At 43.3% G+C, this 19,302-nt stretch overlaps 1 protein-coding gene across 1 annotated transcript in view; it reads right to left on the bottom strand.

Moving 5' to 3' along the window:
* Positions 1 to 19,302, bottom strand: part of GPATCH2 (G-patch domain containing 2) — a 113,961-nt gene that overhangs the window by 21,312 nt on the left and 73,347 nt on the right. Inside the window, exons 7-8 of the mRNA XM_036277731.1 lie at positions 16,958 to 16,997; positions 10,756 to 10,826 (exon numbers count right to left, since the gene is read on the bottom strand). Coding sequence (XP_036133624.1) covers positions 10,756 to 10,826; positions 16,958 to 16,997 — 111 coding nt within the window. The remainder of the gene's footprint in view (positions 1 to 10,755; positions 10,827 to 16,957; positions 16,998 to 19,302) is intronic.

Here is a 19,302-nt window from a genome sequence, read left to right as displayed (position 1 = left end):
AGAAGGGAACAATACCATCTCTGAAAGGCTCTTAACAGAACAAAGCAAAACAAACAAGACCGAACAGAATCCAATCAATTCTCTAGATCGAAATACCAAGCCCAAGAAAGAAGGGACGAAGGGAAATGGTAAATGAAGGTGTGCAGATAAAATCGGCAACGTTCCTGAGGTAGGGGAACTGGTATGGGACAAACTTGACCTCTTTATCCACAAAATTTCAAGGAAAAAACAAAGGTGGTGAGTAGGGGGCAGGGTGGAGAATTTATAAATCAGAGAGAATTTAAGAGACATATGTCAGTCAATTACAACAGGAAGATTTCATTTGGATCCCAAACAACATATAAAAGATTTAAAAAATAATCGGGAAATGCAACTATCATATATATATATACACACACACACACACACACACACACACACACACACACCCTAACATGTATATACATATATATTCATATACATTAATAAATTATTGCAATTATTGCTTTTTAAAAAATAAATGTGATAATGGTACTATGGCTTCTGTTTTTAAAAAAGAGGCTGCTACTTTTTACAGAAACATATTGATATATTTCTGTGGAAATAATAAAATAGACGGGCTTTGGGGTTGGAAGAAAGAGTGGGTAGAGATACAGATGAAACATTGGCCACACAATGGTAATTATCCAAGCCAGTGATGGATACATTGAGTTTATATTTTCCTACTTCCATTTCTGCCTGATGAAATTTTTAACAATAATAAAATAGTGTTAAAAACTGCTTTTATCATCCTGACATCACAAGTGAAAAGGCATCTTTTCAACTCATAAAACTGACAACATAAAGTCAGTATAGGTTTTTCAAATCTAGAGACTCTCCCTAATTTGAAATGATGAGAACTGAAATTACGTTACCCGTGAAGTCTACACCTTCTCTGGATACCCCTGGACTGTAACTTGAGGTAAAGAGATTACAGAATTCCCTATCTGAGGCTTATTGTCCTTAGAAAGGATAATGCATAGTTTTTATTCCATCTTTCTAATTAGTAATTTAAGCATATGTTCAGCATTTAACTCTAAATGTTTGCCTTTTCCCCAAGCTCGAAGACAGCTGTCCAAGATGTGAATGCCAGAAAACATTTAAATATCAACATCTGTTGAATTATGTTAATTTAGTGTAATATAATTGGGCATGAGTTGGAATTGATCAGAAGTATATGAAATAAACAAAGGTAAATTCCCAACAATATCTCGGTCTACAAACAAATCACTACAGAGCGATGATGAAATATTTCTAAAGAGAAAAGGCAAGGAAACATACTGATCATGCAGAAGTGGAGTCTTTTAAAAACCTAGCGTGAACTTGCTGGGACATTATTTTGTGATTTTTAAGTTTATTTTTAAATTGTCTCATAATTGAAAGGTAATGAAAATGAGCTGAAACAAGTGATAGTTAAAAGTTTAATATCTGAATATTTTTATCAATTATTAACTGTAACATTGAAACATTCTTATATAAGCATTAAACTTTTTAGATTGCTGGACCACTCTTGTCCTATTATAAGCAGTTACATGTGATGTGTTCTCTAGATACATAATATACTATTTTCAGTTGAATGTGTTTACAATGTGGCAGATGAACTTACCAGGTTTATTCTGGCGACTGTAAGGTACAAATGATCAAGTAGCAGCTGCTGCTTATTGTGTTGCTGATTTAAAATAATAATTGTTACAGCAATTCTTTTACTAATAGATTAGGAACGCTTGTTGTTTGGGGAAGTACTTGGCACTTGAACGCACTGGATGAGCAGACCCCAGACAGCCTGGCAAGGACGCTGTCCCCCGGCAGCAGCAGCAATGCAAGTGGGGTCCTGGGGGCACCTCCATCGTGTCCCTGGGGGCCCCTCCATCATGTCCCTGGGGGGCCCTCCGTCATGTCCCAGGGGGACTGTCTCTGAAAGTTAAAGGTGACTTCTGTATCCAGGGCCATTTAATCACAGGACCAATTTGAAGCGTGCCAACTGAAACAGACACCTGTCCTTAAGGGAATGGGCTTCAGACGACAAATTTATTGTAGCTCCAGGTCACCGGAACAGCTTTCAAATGCTAACTATTTTCCATTATTAGAGACTCTGGCCAAAGGTAACTGCTGTTGCAGAGGTGACAGGCTGTGCATACTTTCAGTCATTTGCAAATACTAGTTCATCTGCCAGATTTCAAGAAACAGTGCTCCGCCAGGGAGCACTCGATGGCTGTTTTATTTACCACACACCGGACACATGACATGTTTCCAAATGGCAAATCCCTGTTTTTCCATATGGATTAGTCACATCGCACTGAGGGCAGCCTTACAAAATTCTAACTGGCTAATAACTAATTTCATGTCGTATAATCACAATTTGAGAGAACTCTCTATAATCATTAGTTGAAAGTTTTGGCAGGGGAGGTAGCATTTTCGGGTTCCAGAAGGACGGGAGGCCCGAGAACTGGCAGCTGGACAACGGAGCCTTTTTGTGACAATGACTCGGTCACATAGAATAAACAGATCGATCAGATGCCTCAGAAACACGTTTACGGTGCAGATACGGTACGCTTCTAATTATTCCGGTCTAAGAACCTCTAGACCTAGAAACTATTCACATTTAACAAAAATTAGAACACATATGCAATTAAATGTACTCCAAATAAAAAAATAAGGAATGGCCCTGGCCGGTTTGGCTCAGTGGTTAGAGTGTTGGCCTGCAGACCGAAGGGTCTCAGGTTCAGCTCCTGGTCAGGGCACGGTACCTGGGTGGCAGCTTCAAGCCCTGGTCGGGGTCATGCGGGAGGCAGCCAGTCGATGTGTCTCTCTCTGTCTCTCTCTCCTTTCCTCCTTCCCACTCTCTCTAAAAAAAATCAATAGGAAAGTACCTTATGTGAGGATTAACCAAAAAATAAATAAGTAAAAATAAGGAATGTATACATTCACATGAAAGGGAATATGTGTTTCTGTGTGTTCACTCATGCATACGTATGAATGAATGCAAATGAACTGGAGGACGCTTTTCCATCTGAAGGACTGGGCAGGCTTTTTTAGAACAGTAAAATTTTATGCCAATTTTAGTTCTGGGAAGAAACAATGATAAAGTACTAGAAATTTTTTAAAATTAGTATTTAAAAGCAGATTCAAGCAGTTATTTTGGACATATTGATATAAGATACATAAAATATGAAAAGCTGACGATATAGATTGTTTTAAAATATGGTGCTGAGTTGTTAGTTTTAATATGACAATGGAGGATTGTTTAAAAACTCTGAATCGGCTAACATAGGATCGTTAACTCCTCATCTTAAATAATTAAAATAACACATCCAGTTACTTTTGTTGATATATGTCTGAAAAGCAACACAACACAAATTCGTCCATGTCATTAACCAGTACTCTAATGAACAGTTATCCTCTCCCAATTTATTAACAGCTGCTCAAAAATGGAGTAATTAATAGTTTCATTTATTTTTGGCAAAGCTGAAAAATGACAAATAGTTTTGTATGTATTGCAAATTAGGTCTCCTTCCCAAATAACAGATGGCTCTCTGGGGACAGGGAGCAAATGCAATCCTCGAACATCTTTGGATCTTTAGAAGATCAAATAAAGAACAGATGTAATTGTACCTGTTATGTCTGTAAAAACATACAGTGATCTGTGTCATCCCGTGAAAATGAGTGTGCTCAGTATCAACGTAAAAAGAAATGTTCTTTCTAACCTGAGGAAAAAAGGTTGCTGTGAGTGTGTGTGTGTGTGTGTGTGTGTGTGCTTGTGCATTTGTTTTGACTCCCTGATGAAATCTATTGTCATTTTCTTCATGTTAGAAGAGTCCTTTTACTAATCAGACAGAGGAGAGCAAAGAAAAAGTTTGTTGATAAGAAATTACTGCACATACAAATCCAAGGATTATCAAATCTTTCCACACGAAGTAGATGAAAAATGTAATGCTTGTGAGAACAAAGTAAAATGAATGAACACACGTTTTTAAGAGACTTTTTAAATATTACACAGACGTTAATAACAATGGCAATAGAAATGTTTCTACTTGATTTCAAACTATGTGTCAGGCTACTAAGATGATTTAGCCTTTGTGCGTCACAATAGTAAATGGCAAAAAACCACGTAAGTAAGGAGGCAGGGCGAATTTCCTGAAAAATAAAAACAAAAAAATGCCAGCTATTAAAAGGAAAGTCCCTGGCATGATCTAAATAATTCAATACTGTTACTGTGAACTATCAATCATTTTGTATGGATTCTTAGAACAATAAAGACTAATCATTAAAGACTAAACATTCAAATGTGTTAGGGACATTCCATCACTTGGTACCTGTTTGACTGACGCTCAGCATGGGAAGGCCACACTGAACGTTCTGGGGCTCAGCGAGGGCCACGGCATGAAAGACCACGTGACGCTATTTCATTGGTTTCTAATGAGGTGGAGGCAGAGCGAAAGATCCTTCTAATTCTGAGAAGCAGAAAATTACATTTGAACACTGAAATAAAAAATCAAAGGCTCGCATGTCAAGCCTGGAATTTAAGAGAAACATGGGAGTTGAAGAAATAAATCTCGATGTCACTAGCATTTCTCTGAAACACTTAGGTGCATTGCCCTGAGGTGTGGCTGCGAGGGTGTGTGATTGTGTGCTTCACTCTGGCTAATCTATTGCATTCAATGCTCACTCAAAAAACATGCCTGTTAATTATTAGATTTTGATAGTGACAGATAATAGGTAGTGGCTTAAAAAAACAAAAACATGATTGTCTATGTTTTTATGCATTTATTTACTGAGAAAATTTTGTGTTTTGCTGAGTTTTTATGTTTTCAAAGGGTTTAAGGTATGTAAGAAACGAGAGAATGGCAGGAACAGACTCTGAGACATACATTCATTACGAGAGGTAATAAACAAGAAAACCAAAGTGAAACTTCACGGTAGGGAGATGGACAGAGAACACTGAACAAGTAGAAGCATGAGTGGGAAATAAAACCCAGTGGACTAATCAAACGTAAGGGCCAGATGGGAATGACCACGATACAGACAACGTGGAAGGACGCAGGACAGGACACACGGAACGCAGGAACGGCCATGCAAAACCTGAGGGGACACATCAAATGAATGCAGCACGTGAAGATGACGTCATGATGAAAAACGTTCACACCACTCACTATCGGACACACCTACCCTGGGATAAGGGCTCCCACAGGGAAGGAAACAAAGCAACAAACTAAAAGGAAGATATATGACTATTCACTTGAAGCAATTAGATTAAATTATACCTCTGTTGATAATGAGTGTTTTTTTTACATTCGTTTACATTACACCTATGCAAAGAATCACTCAAAAGTTTGATTATAGGACCAACACAGCATCCTGAGAAGAATGAGAATGTTAATTATGCTTACAATAAACTTATGAACACACAAATGCATCTGAATTTGATTAGTGACTGTTTGCACACGAATGAACGATCGGTCATGCGCAGTACTGGTGACGGGATCAAGCATGAGTGAGGAGTGAGGAGCGAGTCAGGAGACCCAAAGGAACACTGGCCTCCCGGAGCAGGGGTATGGGAGACCTTGACAAACAGAGTCCATTATGGACCAGCTCACACTTTCTGGGAGAATGCTGCTTAAAGGAGACTTTAATAGGTTGTCACCCCCTTGGTACTGTTGGACACAAACTCGTCTAAGAGTTGGAAAAGACCCATCATTGACTTGAAGAGCCTAGATCAACATTAAAGTGGATACGGGGAAAAAAGGAGAAAAGCCACAAATTGGACACCTGGAAAATGACCAAAAAATCGGTAAATATACCCCTGAAACCCTTCTGCAGCCCCTGAGAACCCCCCCGAGGAGCTGAGGGCGAGGAGCACTGCCCAGGCAGAAGCCGTGACTGCCCACCAGGAGCTTCCAACCTCGGTGCCGAGTCAGACCGCGGTGCTGAGTCAGGCCGCGGTGCCGAGTCAGGCCGCGGTGCCGGGTCAGACCGCGGTGCCGAGTCAGGCCGCGGTGCCGGGTCAGACGGCGGTGCCGGGTCAGACGGCGGTGCCGAGTCAGACGGCGGTGCCGAGTCAGGCCGCGGTGCCGGGTCAGACGGCGGTGCCGGGTCAGACGGCGGTGCCGGGTCAGACCTCGGTGCCGAGTCAGACCGCGGTGCCGGGTCAGACCTCGGTGCCGAGTCAGACCGCGGAGGCTCCTGCGTTCACCTTCTCACCTGCCCGGCCCGCTGGGAGTAACTGACCCTGCAGTGTGCTCCCTCGATGCGTTCCAGTGCTCTCTCCAACCTCGAGATGCCCCACAAGTTGAGAAAGGAAGCGTAGTCACTCCTCCAAAAGGGGTAAGAAAAGCCAAGACAACACACTGAGAAAGAAAAGCCTTGTCACGGGAGGAACACAGAACAATGCGGAGAAGTACGGCAGGTGCAGAGCTGCCCACTCGCACTCAATGAAACTTGTGACAAAAATTAAACTTGATTAAGTGTCTCTCCTGGTGTTGATTCGACCTTTGCAGAACGGCCTGGGCCTAAGCCCCTGACACCCTCATAGAGACAGGGAAATCCAGTGTCCACAAACAAGACGGAGGATGTATGAAGAAATACTCAGGGAAACAAGGGGGGCTCTTAGAAATGAAAAGTGTAAGAACATTTTTTAATCAATAGGAAATGGCCCAGAAATCTTTGAAGATGTCAATATATAAAAGTTAAAAAAAAAAAAAATCAAAGAATCGGAGGGTGCTCCAATACCCACATAACGGGTGGACAGAGAAAATGGCAAGTATTGAAAACAGAAGACACTGGGGGAATGGATGTTCTCAACATCCTGACACAAAATGGTTCCCAAACAAAATTCTCAGCTCAGTCGATCCATGAGAGACTAGAAGAAAAACAGTTCCCGACAAGCAAAGTCCCAACAGTATCCCGATGCCTGGTGGCTGTCCTTCCCTCCAGCCCCTCCCTGGCCTTCACCCCACACCCATTCAACAACTGATAGGCTTGATTTTAGATCAATGTGTAGTGTGTATCGGTCCTTCATCCCTTTTCACCGCTGAGTCGTATTCCACTGCATGATTGCACCACAGCTTGGTTATGCACTTACTTGTGGATGAACACGTGGGCTGGTGGTTTCTTTATAAAACTATTACAAATAAAAGGTACTAGGATACATGCCACAAATCTTCTAAGTATTCACCTGGACCTTACAGTGGTTCTATGTTTAATATGTTAAGAAACTTCCGAACTATTTTTCCAGAGAGTGTGTATTATTTAACCTCCCCATAACAGTTCTGTTTCCTCTACACTTTGTAGCTTTTGGCATTTAAAAAAAAAAAAAAATTATTTTTTCTTTATTGAGTTGAGAGAGAGCGGAAGGGAGAGGGAGAGAGAGCTAGAAACATCGATGAGAGAGAACATCGACTGGCTGCCTTCTGCATTCCCTCCACGGGATCAGGCCCACAACCTGGGCATGTGCCCCGACCGGGAATTGAACCTGCAACCTCTTGGTGCAGGGTCGACGCTCAGCCGCTGAGCCACAGCAGCCAGGAGCCTTTGGCCTTTTTTGGCCATCCTTGTAAATGATACCTTATTATGGTTTTACTTTGCATGTTCCTAACGAATAATGATGTTTAACATCATTTCATGTGCATATTTGCCATCCATGTATCTTCTCCAGCGGGGGTCCTTTCAAACTTTTGTTTAAGTTTTAATTGAGCTGATTTCCTATTATTGGGTTTTTAGAGTTCTTCACATATTCTTCACGAGTCTGTCAGACATGATTTGCAAATATTTTCTTCCCATCTGCAACTTGTCCTTTCATTCTCTTAACAGTGTCTTTGGAAGAGCTGAAGTCTTCAATTTTCATTAAGTCCAATTTATCAGTTTGTTCTTTCATGTGTTTTGGGGTTCTATCCAAAAATCTTTGCCTAATCTAAGGTCACAAAGATTTTATCCTGTGTTTTCTAGAAGTTTTATATTTTTAGGTTTTGTGTTTAGCCCTGTGATCCATTGGAGTTCAATTTGCTATATGGTATGATGTCAGGATCCAAGTTCACTTCTTTGCATATGGATATCCAGTTGCCCCAGCACCATTTATTGAAAACACTTTTTTTTCTCCACTGACTTGCTTTTGTACATTCCCCCAAATCAGCTGTCTGTGTGTGTGAGTGTGATCTTGACTCCGTTCTATTCCTTTGATCTTTGTCTCTGTCTGCGCCAATACCACACTTTCTTGATTACTGTAGCTTTACAATAAGTCTCGAAGTCAGGTGGTGTTAGCCTGGCAACTTTATTATTATGTTTTTAAGTTTGGCTCTTCTAAGTCCTTTGCATTTCCATATGAATTTTAGAATTAGCTTGCCAGTGTCCATAAAATAGCCTGACGGGATTTTCGGTTTGGACTGTATTAAACCTACAGATAAATTTTGGGAGCACTGACAGCTTAAGAATGTTGAGTCTCGTGACCCACAAACAAGGTATATCTTTTCAGTCATGCAGGTCTTGTTTAATTTCTCTCGGCAATGTTTTCATAAATAAGAATAACAATAATAAGAGATTGATGAAATGATTAGAGGTAAATCTGATAAAATATGTGTAAGACTATATGATGAAAACTAAAACTCGGCTGAGAAGAACTGAAAACCTCCTGAGTACTTGGTTCTTAAGTATATATTCTGTTTCTTCCTCCATATTGCTAATATCTTTCTGTATCTCTGAGTTAATATTTGTCATGCTTTTTTTACTTTCTTGTTCTAACATTTCTGCTTCTGTTGGAATTGGCAAGCCATTCTATCATTTTTCTTTTGAAAAGGCTGTTCCCAAAGGTCTTCTTTTCTTCTGGGGAGGCCCAGGTCCATCAGTGACTGGGACTGAACAGTTTCAGAGTGGCCCTGGTACCCGAGAACCGTAACCGTCATACCCCGCCAAACGAGAGAACTCCTCCAGTCAGGGAAGCCTCCCCCCTCCCCCCCCTCCCTCCCTCCCTCCCTCCCTCCCTCCCTCCCTCCCTCCCTCCCTCCCTCCCTCCCAGAGAATGAGAAGGAACTGCAGGTCTGCAGGGGGCTGGAGTGAGGACGTGAGCACTCGTCACTGAGGCCCATCAGAGTCCCCACACGTCCCACAATCAGCCCGTGAGCTCTGCTGTGAACGTGTGTCCTTCCTCTCTGGACTCTTTCAGGATCCTCTCTTGCTGCTGTGTGCCTGTCTTCAGCCTACGTGGTGTTCCCTGTGCGTTCTGCACATGTATCCGTGGGTGCGCGTCTTTCAGCAGCTGGGAAGGTTTAGCCAAATCTCTTCAGCTGTCATGTTGTCTCAGCCCTTCCGGCCCTCCGTCAAGGACTCTGACTAAACATGTCTTAGACCTTTCTCTGTGTGTCCTGACCACCCTGTCCTTTCTCCAGCTCCCTGTATTATCCGTATCTACCTTCTTCAGCGGTATCTCCGCTTCACCATCGCCTCCTTAACAACCATATTTCTCATTTCTAATTACAGGCTTTTTTATTCAATTCTGCCGGAGTAATTCTAACAGTGATCTGTTGCTTGCTCATTTTTTTCTATGCACATTCCATCCATAGTTATTTGCAATCTGTATATGTTTTATACAGATCATAATTATAATGGTGTTTTGTTATAATTTCAGGGTTTGACATTCTTAGGGGTAAAGAGATTGGTTTTATGTTGAAAATCACTGACGGTCAGCCTCTGTGTTTGAAATCTGAACATTGGTGTGCAAGACAGAATTTACATTCGCTTCTGCAGGCACCCGATGGGCTCTCAGTTGGGGTTCGTTTGCACAGCGGGGTACTGGAAGGCATGGTGGCCATGCGGGGTGTTAGCACACGGCGAGCGCGCGCTGGGGGGCCGTGCGTGGGATGCGGTGGTGCTGCTGAGGTCAGACAGCTGGAGAGAGAGTGAGCCCGACCTCAGGGCAGCAGTTCTGCTCAATGTGACCACAGCCGCTCATGTCTACACAAACACGGAGTCTGCGGAGGCAACGCGTGTCAAGTTTGAAGCTGTATCATCTAAGCCAGTAAACTGGGGCAAATTCTTCATATTATAGTAAAAACGGAACACGACTCAGTAATAGAAAACGAGGCCTGGCCTGTGTGGCTCAGTGGTTGAGCATCGTCCCGTGCACCAAGAGGTCACCAGTTCAATTCCCGGTCAGGGCACATGCCCAGGTTGTGGGCCTGATCCCCAGTGGGGGGCACGCAGGAGGCGGTCAGTCGATGTTCTTTCTCATCGGTGTTTCTATCTTTCTCTCTTTCTCAAATCAATAAATAAAAAAATTAAGAAACAAAAAAAAGAAAACAAGCAAGAACCTCGCTAGAAGCATTTTTAAAAAAGAGTGTATTTTCTATAGACTCATTTCTGTATTAGAACAATAAATAAGTATGTTGCTTTCTCTTGGGGTCGAAGTATCATTTAAATTTGGGGGGGAAAATTTTACTCTTTAAAATTAAAAAATAAAATAATTATTCTAAATCCTGATCTAAAATTCATTAGTTATGGGAGACAGATATTGTCTTTTCGTCTAAAAATGTATTCTTTGTTTTTCATCAGCTTTAAAAAAATACACGTAACATGGCATCTTTCTATTGATGACTAGCAATCCTAAAGTACATTCTTATAAACGACGCAGAAAGGACTTTGCGTTGGCCCCTTAGAGCCAAAGGCCCGCCGAGCGCGACTCCCCGTGGGCGGTCGGCGGGGAGCAGGCACGTGACTCGTGGTCGGAACGAGAGGGGGCGTGGGATCGCTTACCTGCTGGCCGTTTTCACGGAGCAGTTTTTCTTGTGTCCTCGTTCAGGTCGGTTATCCCGCAGAAGCTGGTGCTGTCCGCATGTTAAGACAAAGTGGTGGAAAGAAAAAGCAGGTTCATTATGTTATTTCGTCAGCAGAGACGTGTCTGGTTCACTCGCATTGCTTGTGTCCCTACCGATTTCTCACGGGACAGAGGCGATCGCTTTTGCTGAAGATGTACCGAGACTCTTGCAAAAATGCCCCTACGCCTTGGCCCTCTGGGCTCCCTGACAGCCTAGAGCTGGGGCCTGAGCCTCGGGTCCCCTCCCGGCCCTGGGACAGCCACAGAGCCCTGGCCACGGCCTCCACAGCCACACTCCGCGGGGCCCGTGGTGAGGCTCTGTCGATCTCCGCGGACCTGGGGGACGCAGCATCCTTTTCTCTGCATTTATTGGCCTACCAAGGAAATACCCAGAAAACATTCTCTTTCAAAGAAATGATAAGCTTTAAAATAGATCATTCCAAGAAGTATATATTTGATGGCCATCTCAAAATTCCTTACCATCCACTACCCTTCACACTCCCTTTCTGTGAAGAGAAACAAAAAAGCCAATCCTCTTCACTGTGTGTTCACTCAAACTGTAGCTTATTGATGGGGAAAACGATCATGCGCAGACGAGGCTAATGAGAAGTTGTCCACAGAGCGGGAGTCAGCCGCCACAGAAGTAGGAATCTTAGAACTGATGGGCGGGGCGGGTCTGGGCCCCACGCTGGCAGTGCCCGGAACAGACGCCACCGGGTTTCCTGCCAGACCCACCAGCTCTGTAGCCGAGGCCCAGAACGCACCCTGCCCCGGGCCAGTCTCCGGCTGTAAAACGCAGACAACGATGACGCCCACCTGTAAGGCTGCTGTGCCCTAAGATAAACCACAAAAGACGCTCAGCACTGACCACAACGGCAGGCGAGCAGAGAAAATGGTTCAAGTGCTATTGCTATGGTCATCGTGACGCAGCCCGTTGGTCGCTGGGGACCGTCTGACCGGCATCATGACTTTTAATGAAATAACCGCTTTGAACTGTTTCATGGCATCATTTACAATCGATTATTAGCAACATCTGGTCATCTTTGAGGTAAAAACAGACCTTAATTCGATCACCAAGAATGTGGCAGGTCATTTCTTATTCCAGGAATGTCCTCACTAAATAAGTATATACTAACTTTGTCTTAAATACCTACCTCCCAGCCCTGTGCCCCCGTCCCGGTCCACAGCGCCATCTCTCACTGTAGCACTCACACATGCCTCCCGGCCCCCAGCCTGGCCCCATCCACTCCGTCCTCCGACGGCAGCCAGCAAGTCTAAAATCACATCTCAGTCCAACACGCCCTTCAGGTAAACCCACAATCGTGGACATTCGTGTCCCTTCACGATTCCATTACACCCCTAAACTCACAATTTATTACACTCCCTTCGACCCCCAGCCTCGCCTCCTTACTTCTGAATTATGTGCCCCGGCCACACTGCACATTTTCGCTCGGGGTGTGGATTACGTGCTGCTCACCCTTGGCCCTTCGCTTTGGTCCTGGGATCTGCCTACATAGTCGAGTTCAGCAAAGTCTGGATTCTTTTTATTGCTCAGTAAATATTTGTCGAATGAATAAATAAATGAGATAAGAAAATGGGGAGTGAGATCGAGTATCTGATACGGAGCTGAAGCCGTATCTCATGATTACTACTTACAGAAAATAGCGACCATTTTTCTTAAGTCCATTAATCTGAGAGTGTTTCCATTTAGAAACACTTCGTACCATGAAAACAAAATCGTTTCTGAACATTAAAAAGAAGTTACTTTGGCATTTCTAAGTCTAGTGCCTTTTAAAATATATATGCACACACACACCAGCATCTGTGACACAGGAGCGGAGGTGACGCGATGAAGTCTCTGCTCCACCTCGAATCGATGGTGGTACTTGGCTGACGTCTCTCATTTTAAGATAAAGGACAGATATTTAACACTATACCTGAGGTTTGTGTTTTAAAAGAGTTAAAACAAAGAACTCAAAATCCCCAATACAATGTTCTGAGATAACAAAAGCATTGTATAGTCTGGTTTTTAAAAATGTGACTATAATGACCAAACTAAATGTTAGGCTGGGGCTCCGGGGTCTGGCGGGTTCTCAGAGGGGCCACCACATGGGGGACCTTCGGGCTCCTTCTATTAGATTCATGTGGGGACTTCTGTCCTGCCTCAACTGTATGGTCTTGATGGCTGTGTATATAAAAGGGGATACATACTGGAATTTTTTAATACAGTGCACCTATATTTGGAAGCCATCACAAAACTATCTCACCTTATCAATACAATTATCAGTCTGGGTGTCACTTTGCACATTTACAGTCAAGCTTGGATAAAAAATACAGACTCAGATCGTTGGGCCGTGAAGTTAACAACTTCATACGGGAACCTTCATCTTCTAAGGGGCAAAGCTGAACAGCAGTCCAGAGTGTGACCAGAATAAACAAGCGTGTATTCGTCCTGGGAAGGTCCTCGGCACGCTTCTGCTGCGCCCCGGAATGAAATGGGGCGAGGGGACCAGGTCACGCATGCACCAGAGGACAGGAGCCCCCAGCGCCGCTAATGCGCATGCGTGCAGCGCGTTCGGGTTTGAGAGACTTCCCTTCTCCTTACTGGTCACTGTGTCCTGTCCCTGGAACGCCCATCAGTGTCACAAGCGAGGTCACTTTTCAGAGTCTGACTCAACAACGTCATCGGACCGAGAGAATTTCTGCCTATGGTGCGAGAGCTTCTTACCTGCCAGCTTTCAGATTGCTGGGCTTGGGCCGAACGGGACACAAGTCCCTTACTGGTGGCCTGCAGGCACACACTGAGAATGACTCATGTAAGAATTGCATTGAAATTCATAAACGCAACATCCAGTACAACCGAGTTTCACACAAGGGACCCGCTTTTAGAAGATGCTGATTAAACTGGGGAGGGACATGTTCCTTGAGGGAAAAGGCCCGTACTCGGACAGAAGGGGGCATTTCTCAGGATGCTTTTACAAGAGCATTACAGGTGTCAGAACCCGAAGAGAAGAGGAAGAAGCAAAGAGCAGAATCCTCAGTCCACGGCCCCTCTCTCCACTCCCTGCTCTTCGGAGGGTGTTCAAGCTCGGGTGCCTAGATTGGCAGCCACTTCACAGGTGACCCTCAGGGTCCGCAGAACAATTTCAAGTCTCTCTGCACCGGCACCTCAGTCCTCAACCCTCAGGAGAACTAAGCACTATCTAAACTATGATCTCTGACTCACAAAGATGCTTCTTTCCTCCGTGGCCTTTATGGGGTGTATAGCGCCCTCTGTGGTTTTTCTTAAGCATCTCTCACCAGACTGTCATTACTCGTTCCTGCCCCAGATTAGTCACCTTAGGGAAAAAGCAATGTGGTTTTTACGGATACCTCTTTTTGTAAAAATCCTAAGATGAGAGAAAGCAGTGAAGGGCGGGGTTTCAAAATGAGGGGCGTGAACATTAGGATCACTTCTTTACGTTTACTGGTTGACACGGGACAAAACAAGAGGTGGTCATACACGCTCACAGTTATTCATTCAACAAGACATTGGAGGACTTTATACTTATGGTCTTGTCTTCCATCACGTCCACCAAGGTTTAGCCATCAGTTTACTGTGCTGTAGTTAGTTCTCACTGGTCTAAGTTGAACTGAGAAAATATCCCTCAAAATGTGAGCAGTGTACATGTGCATTTGTGTACACACAGACATGTACAGGTGGCCCTCATTCGCAGATTTCCTATCTGAGAATCTGTCTAGATGCTAAAATTCATTTGTGATAAATTCAGGACTTCCGGCACGTTGGCGTGTGCGGATGTGTGCGGAGTGGTAAATGCTGGGGTCCCTCCCGGCTGAGGGATGACACGGGGATACCTGTCCTTTCTAAGCTCTCTGACTGGGAACATGTGTCTTTTATGTAGTGCTACATTTTTTTTGCATTTTTGTGTTCTTGTTGGTGATTTCACTCTCAAAATGCCCCCAAGTGTAGTGCTGAAGTGCTGTGTAGTGTTTTCTAAGGGCAAGAAACTGGCGATGGTCTTCACAGAGAAGCCTTCATCCGGCATAAGTTATGAGGCTGAGGGCCCGGAGTTCAGTGTTAATGTATCGATGATATGTAATAAATAAGGTGCCTTGAACAGAAACCCACATCAAACAAGCTTACAGCCTGATCAGCTAATGACAATGTTGTGACCAGGGGTTTTCAGGAAGTGAACTTTGCATTTTCCCTAGGAACAATGTTCCCGCATTTGCTACTGTAGTGTCCACTTTGACTTTCTAGAACGTAAGAGACCGCAGATGACTAGAATCAACTGTATTTACTAATTAATAACCTATCTAGGCAAGATAAAAATCTAAGTAGTGTATCAAAGTGTGAGCAAAAGGCTGATTCAAAAATTGATCAAAAAGATTTTTAAAATTAAAAGAAAAACTGGTTAATTTTCTTAGCTATAGGTTAATAGCTATGAGTTAATATTTAACTGCAGAAATAAAGGTTGGCTAGAAGCAACCCGATTATACTGTGATCTAAAACACAAATTTATGAAAATATTTTCGTATTTCTCAAATTCTGAGGTTGACAATAAGCTTTAAAAAGTATATTTTGAGCCCTGGCCAGTCTGACTCAGTGGTTAGAGCATCGGCCCACGGACTAGAGTCTCTGGTTCGGTTCCCGCTAAGGGCACGTACCTCGGTTGCAATTTGTCCCCTGCCCTGGTTGGGGTCGTGTGGGTGGCAACAAGTTGATGTGTCTCTCTCACACCAATGTTTCTATCTCTTCCCCCCCTCTCCCTTCTGCTCTATCTGAAGATAAATGCAAAAATGTCCTCAGATGAGGATAAAAATCAAAATAAATATATTTTGAGTCCGGTCATTGTGGCTCAGTGGTCGAGCATTGACCCATGCACCAAGAGGTCGCTGGTTCGATTCACAGTCAGGACACATGCCCAGGTTGTGGGCCCGATCCCCAGTGGGGGGCATGCAGGAGGCTGCCAGTCGATGTTCTCTCTCATCCATGTTTCTATCTCTCTCTCCCTCTCATTTCCTCTCTCTGTAAAGCAATAAAGGGGAAAAAAAAGTATATGTTGGGGTAAAATATGTCCTATGCGACTTATTATTGGAAGCAGAATCTCAGTGTAAGCATTATACACAGAGGGACGTGAGCCATGTGGAAAACATTCTGAATAATAAGATAAATACATCGCAGACACAGTTCAGCTAATTTCCAAATCTTTGGAAACAGTGGTACTTATTCTATTATTATGTGAGAAATAGCCTTAAAGACGCAAATTGCTCTCACGAAAAAAAGCCAATTTACAAAAAAATCATTAGAACCGAATTCAAAAGATATTTTTCTCTCATCAGGCTCATGTGTGCTAATGCAGTAGTCTACAATGAAGTACGTGGCACCTTCCCTTTATAAGTAAGAAGAACTATGGTATATGCCGCCCAGCTCAGGAAAGAAAACACGGCCAATAAAATAACGTTTCCAGTTACCAGTGCCGGGTCCGAGCTCTTCGCCTGCTCCTGCTGCCGGCTGACCCCGCAGGAGAAATGACCTCTGTGGATTTGGGGTTTGTCATTTCCATGTATTTCCTACATATTATATTTTTGACCCACTTAAATAACTTGTCTAATCAATAATAATAATAATAAAAAAGGGTGCCAAGCCTAACATATATACGCTTTATAAAACATACCAACAATGTAAGCCCTAAGTTACCTTAGCATGCTGCGGAGAGAGAGAGAACCAACACAGGGACTAAGAAAGTAAACTACTTTCTATGCAAACTTTACATGCAAACGTGACTAAAGTGAATGTCCAAGTTCTTGCTAAGTCAACTTATCACCCGGCTGCCATGTACGGTAATACGAGATTAAAAAAAACTCACACACATTTAGAAATATAATATGAACCAGTAAGAAACTATTGCCACCTTCTAAACTTCCAAGATAAAACTATTCTCTTGCTGGATGGTCTCACATTTAGTACAGATTAATTACTGAGATATAGGTACTGTTTGGTGCCGTAACTTTGCAAAGGACACAGAGATGAATTCCAGAGTCTCCCATGGAGGTGACTGACTGGAAGGTGGCCGTAAGGGGACAGTTAACCATCTGAAGGCGACTGAGGGACGTCCTCCGGGTCGCAATGCTCCTTACCTGGCCGTGCTCTGTCCTGGCCCCGGGGCTAAACCAGTGTCTGTGGAGGAAGGAGAGGAGGGTTAGCGCGGTCCCCCCACAAACATGAGCTCACACAGCATCAGTCGGCACGGGCTTTGGGAAATGTATTCACAGCCAGCCGCAGAGCCTTAAATATGCTTTATTTTAATGGATAGTTCATGTAATTCTAGACTTACAGCAATTTTGACAGAAATGTAAGAGTGCTCACAACCCAGTAATTTTCAATTTAATAAGCAAACTTGGTTAGAATTAAATTTCCATTTAATTATGTTAACATAAACTGCGGGGACTGGATTCATTTTATGAATCAATTCTGGTGATAAAATCTACAAATGCTATCATTTACTGCAACTTAATTATGGCATCATTACAACAAATTATGACCTTTTGATTGTAGGGAGTCTTAAAAAACAGTTAAAAATAAAAAGAATGTTGTACTGTCTGGCTATGCTCCGCAAAGCCTTGATGTGAATTTGGGAGCATCATCTGAACATACCCGAACCCATTGGTTCCCGTTATACCACCACCCAGTAGGCTAGCTGTGTGCTGGGTACCACTCCATCGGTCACACAGACAGCATCTCACTTAATCCTCACAACCTGCGGTTTTCGAGTTCAGTCCTTCCTCTGATACACCTGCAGCGTGGGCGTGTGGGGGGAGGGTTTGACATTCACGAAATAAAATTAATCCCACCTCCCTTAGCATACTGGGAGGCGTAAGCAAGACTAAGAACCTGGCATGTAACAGTTGTTTAAATACTGTCTTCCCCCACTGCACACAGCGAACACAGTATGGTGTGAACTTTTATCCCTCAATGTCCCCAGATCTGCCCATGGGTAATATTTGCAGGGTTCCCCGATGGGTGGAGCATGCTACCAGAGACGAAGTGGATGCTGAAGACATTTGTTCCTTTAATTGGGTTTTGGTGGAATACAGTGACTTTAGAAAAATCAGTTTATCTACAAGATGATATTGCCGTGGCTGCTCCAGAGAAGCAGTAAAAACATTGTCGAGAGTGATGCTTATGAAAATACTCTGAAAAAGAAAATGTTCTAGCCAAATAAAGCATCGTCATCATCATTATCTCGAAATGTTTATACCTAGTTTAATAATCGTTCTGCATTTTACCTAAGTATTTTGTGAAAATGTCCTCTATAAGAAAGAACTATTATTACCCTTATTCCATAATTAAAAATTAAAGACAGATGTAAGCTAAATGACTTACCCAAGGGAATCACAGTAAATCAGGGGAGGAATTGATCCAGCATATTTTATTTATCACAACATAAAGTTAAAGCACTTTCAGTTTGCGTGGGAGGCATGTGCTGGGTATTATAAGAAATGTAAAAGACATGAAGACGGTCTCCAACGGTGGCAAATTTGCGCTCCGTCGAGGGGGACGGAGCACGTATCTGATAACTGTATTCCAGACAGAAATACAATAAATTCGCACTCTGTCGAGGGGGATGGAGCCCGTATCTGATAACTGTATTCCAGACAGAAATACAATAAACTCACGCTCCGTCGAGGGGGACGGAGCATCCATCTGATAACTGTATTCCAGACAGAAATACAATAAACTCACGCTCCGTCGAGGGGGACAGAGCCCATATCTGATAACTATATTCCAGACAGAAATACAATAAACTCACACTCTGTCGAGGGGGACGGAGCCCGTATCTGATAACTATATTCCAGACAGAAATACAATAAATTCACACTCTGTCGAGGGGGACGGAGCACGTATCTGATAACTGTATTCCAGACAGACATACAATAAACTCACGCTCCGTCGAGGGGGACAGAGCCCATATCTGATAACTATATTCCAGACAGAAATACAATAAATTCACACTCTGTCGAGGGGGACGGAGCACGTATCTGATAACTGTATTCCAGACAGAAATACAATAAACTCACGCTCCGTCGAGGGGGACGGAGCATCCATCTGATAACTATATTCCAGACAGAAATACAATAATTTCACGCTCCGTCAAGGGGGACGGAGCATCCATCTGATAACTATATTCCAGACAGAAATACAATAAACTCACGCTCCGTCGAGGGGGACGGAGCATCCATCTGATAACTATATTCCAGACAGAAATACAATAAATTCACGCTCCGTCAAGGGGGACGGAGCATCCATCTGATAACTATATTCCAGACAGAAATACAATAATTTCGCGCTCCGTCGAGGGAGATGGAGCAGGTATCTGATAACTAACTATATTCCAGAAATACAATAAATTTGCGCTCCGTCGAGGGGAATGGAGCACGTATCTGATAACTATATTCCAGACAGAAATATGATAAATTCGCGC

The sequence above is a fragment of the Molossus molossus genome, unplaced genomic scaffold (genome assembly GCF_014108415.1).
Source record: "Molossus molossus isolate mMolMol1 unplaced genomic scaffold, mMolMol1.p scaffold_m16_p_23, whole genome shotgun sequence".
NCBI classification, from domain to species: Eukaryota; Metazoa; Chordata; class Mammalia; order Chiroptera; family Molossidae; genus Molossus; species Molossus molossus.
Note: the sequence above shows the minus strand (reverse complement) of the source record. Positions and strands in the feature narration are given on the sequence as shown.